Genomic DNA, 19,284 nt, shown 5'->3' on the forward strand with positions numbered 1-19,284 from the left:
AGAATTCAAGGAAACTGAGCATTATGAACAAGTTTTTCCATGAGGATGAATATCATATCATTAAGAAGTATATGTTATGAAGTTGAAACTTTGCATATTATTAATACTCTACTTTGCCGAAAGACTATAATTAAAACTAATTTCAAAATTATAGACTATATTTGCCTGAAGCAACCGTTCTTCTGCTAATACTTGCTATTTGCTGGACACTATTCGTGCTATTTATTGCCTTCAACAATACAATATTGCAGCATATTTTTGCAGCAGTGTGCGTTATAAAGGTATGAAAATTCTATATTATCAATAGCTTGTAAAAAAAGTAGCTACCCGCATCTTCCGCTGCAAGAGCAGTTTTGCTTTTAAATAAATTAAAGATCGATTTTTACTACAGTACGAAAATATGGAAATATTTTATTTCATCTAGGCATAATTAATATAAATGTAATTTTTTGATGAAATTGCTGAAAATAGAAAATGTACATTGATTATGACTTAAATAATAATACTCACATACTTCATAAACGTTATATATCACTAGGGACTTTATGTATTTGCATTCTATGGATGTATAAATATAATTTATCACGGTCTTAAAACGGTAAGTGATCCTCTTATCAGCTTAGTAAATCACTGCAGTTTGTATTGTCTGAAGCTTACGGAAAATCTCATAAATAAGGATATAATTGCACTAATATATGAAGCATTTTTATAAATAATTAATTTTAATATCTATTTTATAATATTTTACTAGGTTGTTTGTCAATATTGCGTTAAACATTTTAATTTAAAAAAATCAACAGTAAATAACTTTAAAAAATCGAACATCGAAGATGAATTAATACATTTTATGTCATGGCGATAAAATAGGGAGAAATAAATTGGTGCAAGTCTAGATTACCATACCTTAAGAATGAGAATTCTACAACTCCAAATTTCGAAAGTGAGTACATTTTAGCAAATTTTTTGTTAATGAGTAGCAGCATTTTAATTACTTTATATTTTATCTTATGTATCTGCTGTATACTAACAGTTTTATCAAAATAAGCATTTACAATTTATACTAAGCTAACTTGCTAAGTTAATTTCAAAATATATTTTAAAGTTACATGTTATGCCTGTATAAGCTACGAGCATTATAATTATACATAGACACTAACCAGTAGTTTCGATAACTTTAAATTCGAATGATTGTCATTTACTAAGGATCCTTATAGATTAATTGATAGAAATACTATATAGACAAACAGTATTAAGAATTTAATCTTATCTCTATATGTACACTGCACAGTGCCCAGTATATTCATAAGTGCTTTATTTTCTATTAAAAGCTGCTAAAAAAGAAGATAAAGCTTCTTCTAGCAGTGATCATAGAATTACTAAGGTAAGTTATGATATTATTTATGTAATGTAGTATAAAAATAGCGATGCATAATAAAATGAAATTGTTTCATGGCAGTAAGTAACAAGTTTACCTAATTTTGATAATTTGCTTAACAATAACTGTGCAAAAATTTTAAATATTATTAAGCTATAGCTTACCTATGTATTTTATAGTATGAAAACTTGTATACGAATGGGGAACTGAATCAAGCAAGCTTTTAGAATTCATACTAATTGGATAAGTCCCATATAGCTGTTATATAACCTTTTAGAATTCATACTAATCAGACATGTCCAATACAGCTTTTATAAAGATAGCGCTACATCGAATTATATTCGTTATGTTAGTTATTATTTCGTAAAGACTTTCATTGTAATGCAAAAGCTGCAAATGTCAGGGATTGATTTTCGTTGTAAAATTTATCCTGAGAATTTCTTTACAGTCCGCATACACTAAGTTAGGTAATGGAAGCACACATAGGTTTATAATTGCAATCTAAATGCATATTGTAATGTTATTATACAAACTATCATAGAAATAGATTGGTAAATTCAATAATTTTAATTCTCTCATAAAGTAATCGAGCCTAAATACTTACAGTAAGAAAAGCAAATTACGATTGTGCTGCGGTAAATAGCCTATTCCATTGCACCGTACTAATATTTTTACATGTTATTGTACCAGCAGTTGTAGTATATTACTCATATTTACCTTGCTAGTCGTATTGATTATAATTAAATAATTAGTTTATGATAGATCGTGTGCTGTAGATAAACCATTTCATAAAAACACAATGTATTCTGACAATCTAAAATAAAACATCAGATATCTATGTCTACAAATGGTACTGCGCAAATTAGCTACTATTAGATAGTTTGGTATAAATCCACAGCTTGAATTATGTGGAGGTTAATAATTCTGCCACTTATAACTACTTTATTAGAGTGCAGTATGTAAACTCCACCACCATATTGATTACCGTAGAGAGATTTAGTCAATTAGCACAATTTTGGCCAAAGTAAGAACGTACAGTACACTACTGTAACTGGAGTATTTCTCTCGGCTCGTATTGGTCCGTGGTATTATGCCACCAAGAGACCAGTTATACCATTACAGGTCATACGGTGATGAGGTGATGTTATTGTTTTGAAAAGACGCCCGATTAATTATTTTACGGTACTGTATAAACAGATTAACAGTACATCAGTCATCCTGAATGCTAAAAGTATCCAAGGTTTTTACTGATCAGATACAGACATACAGTCATCAGTCATACAGTCATCCTGAATGCTAAAAGATCAGATATCCTGCAATGATACCAACATGATCGTACATGATCGTTGATCATCTTTCCATCCTTTACCATGATTTGCGATACAAAGTTTATGTAGATTTAAATTACATATTTAAATAAAGCATCTTATTTGCAATAGATTGATACCAAATTTGTCTAATTTGGTGTTGAAATTGTGTTTTTATATAACTTCAATCATCGTAAATTTTTCATGAGACACCCTGGACTCTACAGTTACAGTAAACTGGAGTATTGGCGTAAGCAACATGCGCAATAGCCAGAAAGATACAGTCATAAAGGAAACTGTTGCAGTATTTTGTAGTTTTAAGAATGCTTTGAACGCCAATCATTGGTGTAAGTGTAAGTACGTCAATGATGAAAGAGTACAGTAAAGTGAAACATTGAAGTGTAGCCTGCTCTTTTTAGATTTGATACACAGCACTGTAATGTATGTATAGTATAGCCATACTGGACTACATTACACCAGTTTTTTACTATTTAGCCATACTCTACATCTATTTTATCATCACTAGTACAAACTCCCGTCGCTTTGTTGACGGTTTACGATAATGTTAAAGGCTCCACTGCTGGATAGCGAGGTGCTGCAAATGCAAAATATTGAGCTTGGCAATCATGAATTACAACGCTGTGTAATCTGCGATCCACTGCACTAAGACAACTACAAATTATCCCAGTATATCGTGTATTAGCATATTGTCGAAAACTACTATCGCACAACTATTGTACAATACAATACTTGTATTGTATAATAGCATTGCTTATATTGATGTGAGCTGCATGCCCTAATAAATTAACAATGTCTGATCAAGTCGTAAGAAAAAATAAAGCGGTTAATGTTCACTGTCCAGATCCAACTCAATCGTCATCGTCGTTGCAATTGAATCAATAGATAAACAATTTAACGGAACCGATAATATTCAAGGGAATGATTGAAGAGTGGGCAAGTCGCCAGTGGACACCAAGGTATTTTACTGATCAACTAGGTGATTTGCCTGTGAAGGTTAAAATTGGACCGAACGCAGCTACTATTTCGTCCAATAATCCAATCTTAGAAACCGATTGTTGTTATGAAGTATGCACGATGCAAGAATATAATCAATGGTTGAACAAAGACCCGAATTGTGGCAATTTAAATCAGTACGATCCTGATTTATGTTGGTGTTATGTAGATTATCAGTACATTGCACTTACCTTTCAAGCATATCCAGAAATTCCACAAAGTATTGATTGGAGTAAGTTTGGATTGAATGGACGCAAAGGTGATCAGTCGACTTTCTGGATGGGCAGCAAGGGTGCAAGTACACCTTGTCATTACGATAGTTATGGCTGTAATCTCGTTGCGCAATTATATGGTAGGAAAAAGTGGTTATTGGTAGCTCCTGATGAATCCCAATACATGTATCCTATCAGAGTGCCGTATGAAGAATCATCCATCTTTAGCGCTGTCAACATGAAATCTCCCAACCTTGTGTCGTACCCTAAGTTTGCCAATGTGACGATCTACGAGGTATTAGCTGTGAATGCAATATTGCATAATGAATAGTTTTGATTTGCAATCTCAAAAAAGTCAACGTTGTAGTAATAATAAGTATAAACATTCACTTTTATGAGCAATCTCATAATAATTCTCATTGACTGCACCCCTTGAGACCAGTTGTGATAGTAGAAGTACAAATACAGAATAAGATGAGGGCTGATATACTCGTACCTACATCTACCGTACGAAGAATCATCGATCACGTTATTCGTTCGTTCGGAGATATTACAATAAAAATGCTATGCGGGACATAACTATGAATATGACATTTTAAGAACCAGTAGATCTAGTTAGCTAGACTAGCTATAATATGTAAACTAGTTGGAAATGTTGTTACCAGCGTTCCTATAATCTAGTCGATTTTTTATTCCATCATTCCATGAAGGAAACTATCTCATAATGAAATCACTGCTATTGCAAAACTTTCGTCTCGTGTTCCTATAGGGCGTAACTTTTATCGTCTTAAAAGCTACAGTTTATAAAGTAACATGTTTTATTTATTGAATTTGAAAGATATTGCTTAACTATCTGCAATACTAGAAATCTTATCAAAATGTTGATCTAGAATAACTGCAGATTTGAATTATCTTAGGTGATCTTAGAACCTGGCGACGTCTTATTTGTGCCCAAGTATTGGTGGCATGATGTAGAGTGCTTGGAAACAGCAATTAGTGTTAATACCTGGATCGCTCTAGTGCGTTACATATTTCTACAGAAATCGCATCGTTATATTATTACTATTGATATGGCTATGAAATATAAGAACAATTACCATACGTATTATAAAACTGAAAATATTTTTAATTTATTTACTCGTGATCTACTAGTATCATTATTTCAACAACTACTAACTTTTATTATTCTTAGCCTTCCGACGGTATGGATCGTCTGTGTGAAGCAGTGACAAAAACTGTTGTAAGTAATATATTCTAATGTATTGGAGTACAGTACGGTACGTTTAGATGGGCATATTTTTCTTGCTTTAATCAACCAAGATCGCCTTATTTATTTAATGTTATGGTGCTCAACTACATGATACTAAGATTTAATATAAATAACACAAACTTAGGTATTTGCTTTAAAATCCGCGGAAGGAAATAAAATTACGCAATGGCTGAATCCGTCAGAGGTAAGGAGTAACATAGGCATTATCAGGGAAAAAATTAATTTTCAATTGTTTTCGTAAAATAGTCAAAATTAGTAAGTTCTGTAACAACCTTGTCGTCCGTGGAAAGATGGTATAATTATTGGTATTAAATATTGAACAGTTAGTTTTGTATTAATATTTTGTATTGTACGGTATCGCATGGCACGGTTATCAACGATTTTCCATAGATATTAAGGCTGCAGCATTTGTCCTCTTTTTTCATTTTTGGAAAATGCTTATTTTTAGTGACTCTAAGGATGGTGCACTTTATTCTTATCAAAAGTATTAGTTATACCGAAATTGTCACATACACGTAATGTAATAGAAGATCAAAACCTACTTTCATTTCGTAGGTTCCAACAAGTTACCAGACAAACATTGGTTACCTTAAGAACTCATTGGAACAACTAATGCCAAAATTACATACAGACTTTCCCAATTTGTATAAAGACGATTTATTAGACAGAGTCATTAATTCTTTGCTATCACCGGACCTGATCAAAGTAGCAGCAGAAAGGATTATTTCCTCGTTTACTGCTAGTAACGATTAGGACATGTACTTTTTGAAAGCTCAAGTCATAATCAATCGTATTTAATTGTAAATATAAGTTTTGAACGCTTATTTTAATCAATCGGCACTGTTGTACTGTAACAACATATTATAATACTTTTTCAGATTTTCTGTTCATAATTATACAAATTTACTTTACAATGCTGCATAACTGCAGATGACATTCACTTTGTATGTTTTTAGTAAAAAGTGTGGATGTACAGTAATTATATAACAACAGGTAGGATGTTATGATACCTGTAGGCCTTCTCACTATAAAAATTTGGAGCACTTCTTGAAATAGTTTCTTGATGATGTTGGCTCGTTATTAAAAACCCAAGATTGAACAGTTTTGGAGGCTTCGGTACTTATTCTTGACGTACTAAAATTATAGGTATGAACTTGAAAATCTTTTCACAGCGGTTCACGTTTAGCTGTGATACTATAATTGATATCGATTTAGACTACTCTCTAAATTACGTATTACCTGATTGAAAGATATGGAATTTTTTGACGCTCTTTCTTACTAGTGTGAAAGGAGGTCTAAGTATAAGAGCTCATGGTACTGTTACTGATTCAATCTTGCAAAGGTATACGCTTTAAAATAGTTAGCTGAGTTCGTTCTCCTTTGAGATTAAACTCGCAAACATTAGAATCGCATATTGATATTACCTCATTGAATTCTCAAAATGAGAAATTTGAAGGAGCTGTAAATAATATTATGAATGAAGTAAATGTGTTACTATCTAATTTTATTCACATTGGACTGCGTCCTGCATATATGTTCAGGTCTTTGATTATCGATAAGTATTCAATAAACTACGAATGCGAATAATTAATCGAAATTATTAATGGCTTTCTTTATTGCTTTATTTAATATTTTTCCCTGTAGTATTCCTACGCATTGTAAATATGCAAAATTTAAGTGTAAATATTGCTATTAAGGCAAAACCGATATGTGGCCTAAAGACATCATTATAGGTGAATACTGTAGTTGAACACTTTAATTAACTAAACTGCTAGCGTAGATAACATACCGTTATTGTGCTTTTGTGTCTGATGATAACCATGTATTACATGACAAATCCAACATCAAGATAACTCTACGCTTAATCGATAATAAATGATTAAGGGAGGAACTGGTATAACTGTTTACCGTATTAAATATCAGAGCTTATTAAGATCTAGCCTTGATTGCTAAGCAACATAGCGAATACAGCAAGTATGATGTATCTGCAAAAGTACGCATTTGCATGTGTAAGAAACTCACTCACAATCGGATTTAGTAGCAGGAATGACGATGAGTTGTAACAGTAACTATGCACATATGATAATATATACTAATCATAGCCGTATCTGCGGCTAAATCAGCAAATCCTAGTTGCAAAATACATGTCCATGAGGTATCGCACTTAAGGCAGTTTACCGTTACTTAATCATTACTTCCGCCATAGTCATCGTGCTGCTGCAAATAGTCGTCAAGATAAATCTGTTCTTCATTTTCTTGGTTTTCTTCGATGTTTTCTTGTATTTCAGAATGACGTAATGGCCTGTCTTTTTTCCCATAAAATCCTTCTAATACTCTCTTAGATTCGTAAGCAAACCAGGTATCACCTCTAGTAATTGGTGTCGGTAGGGAAAATCGGGCGCGTGGAGGACTTGTTTGCTTTATATGATCACTCTTACGTCTGGTTTTATCAAAGGGTTGCTCATTTGAGAATTTGGGTGAAATTGTATTCCAAGAAGTTTGTAATATTTCACTGTCCATTTGAGTTCGATCAACTGAATCTCTTGATTGTTCGGGATCTCTTTGACTATTATGCTGATTTAACTTGGAAGAATTGAAATCATATTGTCGGTTTTCTTGATCGATACTAATATCTTTATCAAATGGCAAATCGAACGCTGTATCGGGTAGAGGTACTTTACTTTTTCCTCTTTCATAGGGTGAATGCTGTCTTACTTGCTGAGTTACCTTATTGGTATTGCATTCATGAATTCTACTATCCTGTCGATGAGATATCTTCATTTTGCTATGGCGTTTAAAGTCTTTAACAGTAGGCAAATGTTGCGATGTTGTTTTTTCTTCATTTTTATCTTTTATTTTGCGGCTTAATACCTGTTCAATGTTATTATATTCTGACCCTAGCAAGACAGTAAATAATCTGTAATAGTGGTAAAATAGAACTTATAACAATGAATTGTACTCTTGATGAAGTTATCTACCTGGTAGTTGAAAAACATCCCACTCCGAAACATCATCATCTTCACTATACTGCTTTCGATAGAGCTTAAATTGAGTTGGATAGATTGACTTATCATTACATGGCTTAACATTCCATTCGCCTCGACGTTTTGCAGATCGATTTCGGACATGACTACATTTAAATAGTTATTAAAGTGTTTAAAATTTCGTCAGTAATTTGTGCCAAGTATCTTCAATAATGAAAAATTGATATGAAGCCACCAGCTAAATACATGTACACTATGTCAGCATCAGATATATGGTCTATTAATACGAGATTGCCGAGCAATTATGGGGAATACTTAGCACTAATCTTGAAGTAGTAGTTTCACATTGGAAGATATTTCATGCTGCTATTTTAAATATGTTGATTGTAATATCCATATATTAGAATTAACTGAATTTTAGAGAATTGACCGCAAACTAAGTAACACGGGAAAGTTGATTTTAATGTTGACTGTAGCTATATTCTGATATCCACATTAGGTGGTAATCTGATTGACATCATAAGGTAATCACGTAAATGACTAGCTTCTACGCCTTGATTTCAGAGGATCTTCAACATTAGGATAACACTACAGGTACTACAAGGACAATAGAAACCTGCAATAACATTTTTTAAAACTTACCATTGGTGTATTAAGCACACGACCAAAAGTATGAAATATTACCAGTATGGCTTTAGGATTACGAAAATGATATAAGTTTACTTTTACAAAGCTTACCATTTATGTAGTGAGCACTCAATTAGAAGTATAAGTCCTGCTATCAGAGCCATCAAGATACAGGTACCGAATAAAACGTAGGAAGCGATGATTAAACTGTTGGCTACTAAAATGACGTAAGAATTAATCAATAAAAGTACTGCATCAGTTAGATTGTCAAAGTGTAATTTGCCTCGGCTAGGCAAAATCGTAAATGATCATAATATGTCATAATGTTTAGGCTTTGCCATTCTTACTTTGACATTGTTCGACCGCTACCGATGCTGATGATGATGTAGTTAAACCGTAAGGACATGGCCAACAGTCGGATTGATTTGCATATGGTTGATAAGTACCGACTTGACAAGGCAGGCAAGTTTGATCGGACTGGAGGTAGTACCCAGGAGGACAAATGACTAGTTAAATACATTAAATTTAGACGATAAATAAATTATAGAAATATAATCATGATCATCTGTCAATCCTTCTTTTGCTAAAAAAATTTAGCTATACTTTATCCCTCATATTATCGTTATATCAGTAATAGAATTGAATATCTCAACCACAAAATCTAACATTATTCTTTTCTATTCTAATTATAGAATTCGAATCTATAACTATCATGCATTTTAGTAATGACGTGGTTAACCGATCTCGATATCCATATACTGGTGCATCATTTACACCGTACATGACGAAAGCAAACTCGGCCCCTTAACTTTATTTTGTTGCTTGCGTAGACTTGTACAACATATAAAAAATACATGTAAAATACTCCGCTTGTAAATTTACTGCAGTATATCGCTCATTCTACGAAGTATTATAAAATTATGACTGCTCAGTAAAATCTGGAATTATGTGACCATCGATAAATTAGAAATGGAAATATTTTGAACGATAGCTTTCCATAAATATTAAACATGCATAAAGGAAACTATACCCTTTTCGGTAGCATGGATTATAAATAATTATCAAACAATATAGGGTGCTACTTTGTCATGGCAAATTAGAACTTCCATAAATTGTAATTGCAGTAAGTTCTTAGTTAACATACGGTAAGTATATGTAATAAAATTGGAAGGGATGTTTATCTATTATGAGCTATTTCAAGAGATTCTTGCTCCGTTATAACTAATTATATCAATGCATTAGTCTACCATGCCATTACAGATGAGGTCCAACGTTTGTTAATAAAAACGGACAAGTCTTCAGTCAATACGTATGAAAAAATTGAGTACTCATGAATCTGTTAAAATTTCTTAGTAGTTTAATGGTCTTTATGGTAATCAAGATTTGTATCTAGAGGAAAAGTACTGTAGTAAAGATATTGCGCCACAGCATAAACACTGAAACTGAAACCTTAACTGTGGCAATTGTACAAATTCCAAGTAAAATCAAATTGCGGATAGTGAATATTACTATAATAACTAGATTACGAAGTCTTCTACTACGGCTCCTCTTGATAAGGATAAAGCAATATTCCCAAAACCGATAAAGTTTTAAAATTGTAATAGGATTAAAGTAAATAAGTGAAGAATGATTTAAATCGAAAACATAAAAGAATAATAAAGTAGAGAATAGGCTAATAGATATTGACTTAAAATTTCATTTCAATGTCAGTGCAAAAGCTCTAAGAATCCAAATCAGAGGAAACATGTTTGGAAATCATTTCTAGGAGCACGTTGCTTAATGAAGTAATAATTCTGATGATGATTTAAATTGAAGGTATACTGTAGTTAAAACTGATGATATGGGAAACGATAAAGAGGAGAATGTGATTGATGATTATTTTATTTTAAGCATTTGCTTCAAATACTGTAAGCTACACTTTCAAATCATAATTGATGAACTTCTTGAAACGCGTTTTAATCGCCATTATTTAATTAACTGAGTAACCTCCATAATAATGATATTAAAATTATAACTTAAAATTATATCCTTCATTCAAAATACAGGAATAAATAATAAAGCTGAGAGTTAATCCACGAATAATTTGATTTGAAACAGTAAATTTAAATTCAAATTCTAGAAAGCAATTTAAAAATAATTTCAAAGGTCTATTATTTGACGGAGTACTTCCAGCTCGGGAATAATTCAATTGGATGCATGAGTTTAATTGAATAAAATAACGTATAAATGACGTAGGATCGAATTAACAAATGTTTTATCTAAAGATTAATTTCAAATGCTCTTATTGGAATACAGTGAGACCCGTATCGCTTCAATGAATCATTGATCAAAAGATTGTTAGCTCTAAAGCGTAACTCAATGTTAAATTAAGAATACGGAAAAAAGAAATAGTAAAGAATTTATTCTTCCTTAAATATTACTTCTAAACGCCTTAGTTAAGGAAGTACGTTTAAAACCCACATCAGAGAAAAACAAATAAAAATCGTTTCCAGGGCCTACACTTATGAAAATAATTGAGCTAGTTTTACCGAAAGATGATCCAGAAACTGTCTGTCCTGTATTTTCCATCATCTACCTGTTAAAGGATAATAATTGCATTTCTGATTGGAATGTCTTACTTGCTTGCGCTATTACTAATCTCGTAGTTGCTTTCAAGATCAGCACAATCACGTCAGCTAGATTTTACTTGAAAGAAATAGCTTCAATAGATCCTTAACGATGTCAATATGTAATAAAACAATAAGCCCACTAAATATAGATTCCGAATTTAGTTAATTAAAGACGTAAATAGCTTTAAATGGGTACTTCAAACTCAAACAGTTATCGCTACATTACAGGATATTGAGTAGTACAATAATAAAATGGAGCTTGAATTAGTAAAGATCGTGATCAAAATACCATTCCTATTAGCAAGTTTCAAGGATATTAAATGTAACGCGGAAATGTATTAAGTACTATACTGTTGAGAAGAAATGGATTGCTTTAATGTCAGTTGGAAGTAAGATTCTCGATTGTAATAAATTGAAAATTTTAAACCAGTTATAGTATTAATTAAATTTCAGTGGTTTTGGCATCAAAGGCTGTAATTATCTTGGAAGTCTATATAGTAAGATAATCGAGTTATAAATTTTCTTTTAATGTATTGCTTTGTACAGAATACGCTCATGTTCACTTGAATAGGTGGCTTATTAGTATAAATTAAAGGCGATCTTTAACCATGGCGTATGCGATATTGTACTATTATTGATCGACTTTGAGTAATGAAAGCGATCAAGTTGAGGGTTGGTTCTAACTCAATCCTCCATTTTACGATACTATACACTTTGGAGCATGAAATTTTGCAAATACTATTCATTTTAGATGGTCTATAGATTTGACATCCTGAGCCAGACATGGCAATAGTATCCTAGTTAGCCTGAATTTATATTTGGAGGGTATTATCCTTTGCATCACTTTATTTACTGAATGGTAAAATAGTAGATTTTATTTCATAAGTATAAAGCCTTTCTCGGATAAAAACTAAGAAATGTAATTTTAAAAGGCGACTTACGCGAAGACAAATGAATTAAACGTATAGTACTATATTTATAACCGAAATAATCGTATTAATCAGTCGCTAGAGTAACTGCGTACTACAAGATTACTTTAATCCAAAATTTCGATGATTTTCCTTATAACTATAAAGTTTAATCTAAAGGATATTTATGTGAAGGAAGTGGAATGCTTGTAATCTATATTTTAGATTGATTCTTGAGAGACTATAGCATATTATAACATCATGTTCCAGTGAGAAAATTCGGAGTCTTTATCCTCTTCAACTATACGGTATTATATTGATAGGCGATTAGTCATATTAATCAGTTACTGGAGTGACTAGGCACTACTAGATAGCTTTAATTCAAAGTTTCGGTGGTTTTCCATATAATGTAAAGTGTAATCTAAAGGGCACTTTGTAAACAAGGCAGAATGCATGTAACCTATGTTTTAGTTAAGTTTCTAGAGAGACTTCGGCGTATTGTAACGTGATGCTCCAGTGAGCTAATTTTTGATGATTATCCCCTACAAATTTTGGCATGGAATTTAAAGGTGATCTATAGATGACAAGATGAGTTGAAATATTCTTGTCACATTTATGACAACTGTAAGTTACTAATAGGCAGTTGCTTGGAATAGTTGCTAAAATTTGAGCGATACGGAGATCATTTCTATCCATACTGTGGAGTGTTAAGTATCAGTAGTTTTATCACTGACTCAGCAGCATGTTTTTCCACGTCGTATTGATATTAATACTTAAAAAATTTCTAAAAAACTGTAGAGATAACTTATTGCACTATGTCACTTTAGCTTACGTAACCCACTAAAGCTTAAATTAAAAAAATATCTTTTTATCGAGTGACCATACCGAGCACAGTTTCAAGTTATTGTAACTATCATAATAGCGCAAGATTGTCAGGCGTGCCTATACTGCTGTAATAAAATTATATTACTGTAGTACCATAAATAACGTACATAGTTCATCCACATAGTACTCTTGTTATATCAAATCTGGAAAGGTATAAATAGTCGTATTTTACTAGAATAAAATGAAGAAAATGGTGAATTAGTATTTTTAGGATAAGCAGCTATTAAGTTATCAAGATCGTAACCATATTGTTTGGTGACTTAAAGACTTTGATTAAGAAAGAATAGAATGATTTCTTCCATTAAAATAGCGGTTTAAAGATTTTTTTAAAGGGTTTTCAATAGCTGGTTACGATCTATTTACGATATTGATTTTACTTATTACAGCGGCGATCGTAAGGAATCATAAAAATACATTCATTTACAAGATCGAACATGCTATCGTGCCGCAGATTACAGTACTAAAATTATGGCGATTTAAGTAGCGCATCTTTAAAGAAGAAGATGACATCTTTTATTTTTTAAGCACATCAGGGAGTGTGATCCATTCTGAATTAAGATATTACTGATGATAGTAGGGTGTAAGGATCCAGGGGGTGGAATGTTACTTCGCATTGTCTTTCATTAGCCTCTAATTAATTAAACCTCTTCTGCACTATAATATGATACGGTAGCATCTGAAATATGTAGAGTCGAACATTAAAGCTAATACATTTAAAATATGGACGCTTTTGTGATCACCTTTACCGTTTAATAATACATAGCTTAGCCTGCAGTTATCATATTGTTTTGATTGGATTCACCTATGCAGCATGCTAAGACAATTTATATCAAAAATACTGCAGTCAATTTTAGTCGATTATCATTACTTTAGATCTATAATTAATAGTGAAGTACTGTTACTATGCAGTATAGGAGATCTTAATCCAGATTTGTAGGCACTGGTTATCGTAGAAAATTCAAAGACCATGTATTAAAAATCATGTTGAGTAAACCCTGAAATTTACTGTAACTTCTTAATTATATTTAAGCGAAGAAAATCGTATCATAACCACCGCTTTGAATATAATTAATATTCCTGTATGTTTCATATTCTGAGTCTTCGTATTGTATTCTTCATCTTTATATTCTAACCTTAATATTTCATCTAAACTATTGCAATTTGGAGCTGCTGTTATAATTTTCTTAATGACATCTGTTTAATTCTTGGTCAAGAATTACAGAAAAAAACTCTTTTCTGATTTCCCATTAATAAAATCAATTTTTATTGCATTTTGGATGAAGATATTGATAGTTCAAAATCATTACTTGCAATAGCATGCTCTGAAACACTTCGTTCATAATCTTCTCTTTAACAGACCTTCTAAATCATTCTGAGTTGTAGCAATATCCAAAATCGTTGCTACTAAGTTAGAACAGCCGGCATCCATTAAAAGATTAAGTAGCTGTAATGTTGTTCGTTTATAACAATCTACCTTTACATTATTACTTATCAGTAAATCTATGATCTTAATAAAAGCTGCTTCATGCTGCTCAAAATTCTCTTTTATAAAACTATCAAAAGATAGGTTAATTTCTTGGCTTTCAGAATCAGAAGATTTACTGTCAACAGGTGTTTTTATGATGCGTAAAATGCTTTGATGTCGCTGGTTAATCTGCAGTCGTTTGAATCTAAGCATTATATCCTTGAGTATCTTTAGGAATTTCCTAAAAAGCACATCTAACCAATTCTCTCCGTAACTATCTGTAATTTTTAAAAATTTGTCTATAGATTTTTGATATAATTTCTGTATTTCTTCCTCCTGCGCTATAGTGGCTTCGAGTTCTATACATTTTTGCGGTCCTATTGCAGTTATCAGCTCTTCTAGTATTTTTATGTTACTAGATTCAGCAGCGTAATGCAAAGCTGTTTTGCCATCATTATCTTGTATTTGAAGCAAATTACTAACTGCTTGCTGTTGTGATCCAGCTAACTTTCTTTGATCTATCCTTAGCCCTTGCATACATTCTTTTTCTCCATTTCTTGTTCTTCTTATTTTCTGTATTTCTTCCTCCTGCGCTATAGTGTCTTCGAGTTCTATACATTTTTGCGGCCTTATTGCAGTTATCAGCTCTTCTACTATTTTTGTGTTACTAGATTTAGCAGCGTAATGCAAAGCTGTTTTGCCATCATTATCTTGTATTTGAAGCAAATTACTAACTGCTTGCTGCTGTGATTCAGCTAACTTTCTTTGATCTATCCTTAGCCCTTGCATACATTCTTTTTCTCCATTTCTTGTTCCTCTTATTTTCTGTATTTCTTCCTCCTGCGCTATAGTGTCTTCGAGTTCTATACATTTTTGCGGCCTTATTGCAGTTATCAGCTCTTCTAGTATTTTTGTGTTACTAGATTCAGTAGCGTAATGCAAAGCTGTTTTGCCATCATTATCTTGTATTTGAAGCAAATTACTAACAGCCTGCTGTTGCGATTCAGCTAACTTTCTTTGATCTATCCTTAGCCCTTGCATACATTCTTTTTCTCCATTTCTTGTTCCTCTTATTTTCTGTATTTCTTCCTCCTGCGCTATAGTGTCTTCGAGTTCTATACATTTTTGCGGCCTTATAGCGGTTATCAGCTCTTCTAGTATTTTTGTGTTACTAGATTCAGCAGCGTAATGCAAAGCTGTTTTGCCATCATTATCTTGTATTTGAAGCAAATTACTAACAGCCTGCTGCTGCGATTCAGCTAACTTTCTTTGATCTATCCTTAGCCCTTGCATACATTCTTTTTCTCCATTTCTTGTTCCTCTTATTTTCTGTATTTCTTCCTCCTGCGCTATAGTGTCTTCGAGTTCCATACATTTTTGCGGCCTTATAGCGGTTATCAGCTCTTCTAGTATTTTTGTGTTACTAGATTCAGCAGCGTAATGCAAAGCTGTTTTGCCATCATTATCTCGTATTTGAAGGAAATTACTAACTGCCTGCTGCTGCGATTCAGCTAACTTTCTTTGATTTACCCTTAGCCCTTGCATATGTTCTTTTTCTCCATTTCTTGTTCCTCTTATTTTCTGTATTTCTTCCTCCTGCGCTATAGTGTCTTCGAGTTCTATACATTTTTGCGGCCTTATTGCGGTTATCAGCTCTTCTACTATTTTTGTGTAACTAGATTCAGCAGCGTAATGCAAAGCTGTTTTGCCATCATCATTTTGTATAAGAAGGAAATTACTAACTGCCTGCTGCTGTGATTCAACTAACCTTCTTTGATCTATCCATGGCCCTGGAATATATTCTTTTTCTCTATTTCTTATTCCTTTTAACAACTCGCCAACTATTTCTACATTCTTTCTAGCAACATAGTGCAAAGCTGTGTTGTCATCTCTATCTTTCATAAGTATTCTTGCTCCTCTATCTATCAACGTTTTAACTATTTTCACATAGGCACTCTCGGATGCGTAATGCAAAGCCGTTTTGCCTCTACAGGCTCGAAAATTCACTGGAGCACCATATTTTAACATCAGTTCAACAATCTCCTCATTACCTCTTTCTACAGCATGGTGTAGAGCTAATTTTCTGCAATCGCTTTTAGCGTTTAGAATAAATTTTAAATCATCATAATTTTCTGCAGCTTCTAAAATTTTCCGAACCATTATCATATTATTTTCTTGAGCAAAAAAAATAAAAAATTCTTGTGTTTTGCTGTCTTTAAAATCTATTTCTGCACCACTATTAATAAGAAATTCAACTAATTCTGCACGTACGATTTCAAAGTCATCATCAAAACCGCCGTTCGGGTATAATTCTATATTATATAAGGGGGCATTACCATTATTTTGTTTAATATTTACCTCAGCTCCATTATCTACAAGTAGTTTAGCTATATCATATTGTCCTTGCTTAGCTGCATAAAGTAAAGGAGTTGTGCCATCGTCATTACTAATATTTGCATCCGCTCCGTTTTCTATAAGTAGCCTGGCTATATTAAAATTGCTTCGTGAAACCGCAATAGACAAAAGTGTAGAACGAAATTCAGGTGAATCAAAAATGAAGAATAAATCTAAAGAAATATTGAAATTATCTTGAGATTTAATATTTGTATCTGCACCATATTTTGTAAGCAGTTTAACTATTTCTTCGTTTTCACTTATTACTGCATAACATAAAGCTGAATGATGATCATGATCTTGTATATTTACCAAAGCTGAATAAATATCATGATCTTGATTATCTACCATAGTGGCATGTTCTAAAATTAGGTTAACAATATCTTCATTTTCCTCTATAGTAGCGTGATGCAAAAGAGTTTTTCCATCATTATCTTGAGCTTTTAGTAAGTGTAATAAATATCCTTGATTTTTTAAATGTGTTATATGTTCTTGATTTTCGCAGACTAAAGAATCATCTTCTGAGTTTGTAATTTTATCCTGATCCTGATAGGCAGCCTGAATATCTCGATTCACGGATTCAGTATAGCTTCCATTTTCATCTTGAAGCAATGTGGAAGCTTTTGTTTCTTTCTGAAGCAATCTGGCGGCTCTTAGTTTTTTTATCCTTGCAGTTTCTTCTCTACTTCTCCGAGCCATTTGTGCTAGATTATCCAACAATCTTGGATTCTGTATAGCTTGTAAAATGGTTTCCAAGATGGCTAAATTATTTTTTTTAGCAAGCTTAGCCATAAAAGTCATATGCGAGTGTTCTTCAACCGTTGTAGTGATTGTACTAATGACAAATGGATCATATTGAATTCTTAAGAAAAAATTTTTGTCACCATTCTTTACTGCTTGTCTCAAGACTTCAGCAAGTTTTTTCGCACTTGAATATTTTAAGCTTTTTGGCCCCGCTTGAGTTGAATTGCTTGACTGCGATAGTCTTCTTGTATCCATTTTAATTTACCTCTATATACAACCATACTTGACTCGGTTATAAGTACTTTAACTTTTATAGCTATATTTGCGCTTTAAACTAGAAAAAAGTATGCACCCTCATGGACTACTATCTTGATGTATCTGAAGATAGATATACATAACCAGGGACTTCATGAATTCATAATAAATTATCAAGTTGCACAGTACTGTCTAATACAGCATAGTGTTAGCTTTCGGTAAAGGTTAAACTCAAGCAGACTCTCTCGACGCATATATAGGAAAGCAACAACTACGCCTATTTACAGTCTAGGCTTGATTAGAGGTCGTAAACAAACATGACAAATCTAGTAATTAAGCTTTAATCATAGAATATCTTAAAAGGAGCATAAAAAAATCTGATCTTGAGTCGCTTGTTGCAATGGCAAAACAGAAGTACACAATTTGAAGATAGCCTTACGCGCTTGCGTAAAGAAATAACAGCAAAGATTCCTCATCAGACTTAAAGCTATGCATATGATTAACCAATATTATATAACATAACATATAACTATTATCCTTGTCATACAAGATTATCAGATATGACTATGCTACTGTAATAAAGTTACCAAATCAACATAAATACGTAGTTTTTCAACAAAATACTTTGTTATATCAAATCTGAAAAGGCATAAATAGGTGATGTTTGGTAAATTGTAAAGAAGATGGTGAATTAGTTATTCTTAGTAGAAGCGGCTATTAAGTTATGGAAATGGTAACCATACTATTTAGTGACGTAAGACTTTAATTAAGGAAGAAGGCAATAGTTTCTTCCATTTAAATTGTGACGAAACGATTATTTATTATGAATTTTTCAAGAGCTAGTGATGATCTGTTTACGATCTTGACTTTACATCTTACAATGGCGATCGTGATAATTAATCTTGTATCGCCGGAGAACGATACTGATGGATACTGTTTGGCTCGGATTTATATGAAAGAATAATCGGATAGCTTTAGCTTAGGGAATAAAAAGTTTACTACATATCGCAACAGCTACTATTTACAGTACTTTTTTATGTCGACCTGTAATTAAAGTGTATAACTGTCTTAGTCAATGCTAGTTTTAAAAGGCTTTCATCGCAAGGTTTTAGGAATAGTAGAGCAATAATTGATTACTACAAGAATCTAGTCTAAAATATAAAGTATTTCAAGCTCAGAGTGAAGTGAAGTCTCTTCTCCCTAGTGAGCTCATCTCTGCAGTTCTTAAATGTATT

General features: G+C 32.5%; 3 protein-coding genes across 3 annotated transcripts; 1 reads left to right on the plus strand and 2 right to left on the minus strand.

The window, feature by feature from the left end:
- Positions 1 to 3,621: 3,621 nt before the first annotated feature.
- TRIADDRAFT_62491 (uncharacterized protein) lies at positions 3,622 to 5,931 on the plus strand (the record flags this gene model as incomplete). The annotated part of the gene is made up of 5 exons (XM_002118420.1): positions 3,622 to 4,203; positions 4,826 to 4,927; positions 5,101 to 5,148; positions 5,303 to 5,362; positions 5,734 to 5,931. 5 exons carry the CDS (start codon positions 3,622 to 3,624, stop codon positions 5,929 to 5,931), a joined length of 990 nt encoding a protein of 329 aa, XP_002118456.1.
- A 1,431-nt stretch (positions 5,932 to 7,362) lies between these two features.
- Positions 7,363 to 11,357, minus strand: TRIADDRAFT_62492 (uncharacterized protein; the record flags this gene model as incomplete). The annotated part of the gene is made up of 5 exons (XM_002118422.1): positions 7,363 to 8,075; positions 8,157 to 8,308; positions 8,901 to 9,006; positions 9,137 to 9,295; positions 11,210 to 11,357. The coding sequence occupies 5 exons, from the start codon at positions 11,355 to 11,357 to the stop codon at positions 7,363 to 7,365; spliced, it is 1,278 nt and encodes a 425-aa protein (XP_002118458.1).
- Positions 11,358 to 16,579: 5,222 nt separating this feature from the next.
- Positions 16,580 to 17,401, minus strand: TRIADDRAFT_34213 (uncharacterized protein; the record flags this gene model as incomplete). Its single annotated transcript, XM_002118423.1, has 1 exon — positions 16,580 to 17,401. A coding segment is annotated over one exon (822 nt), but the record flags the coding sequence as incomplete, so codon positions are not given.
- Positions 17,402 to 19,284: the final 1,883 nt, after the last annotated feature.

This window comes from Trichoplax adhaerens, genomic scaffold, assembly GCF_000150275.1.
Source record: "Trichoplax adhaerens TRIADscaffold_84 genomic scaffold, whole genome shotgun sequence".
Classification (NCBI taxonomy): Eukaryota; Metazoa; Placozoa; class Uniplacotomia; order Trichoplacea; family Trichoplacidae; genus Trichoplax; species Trichoplax adhaerens.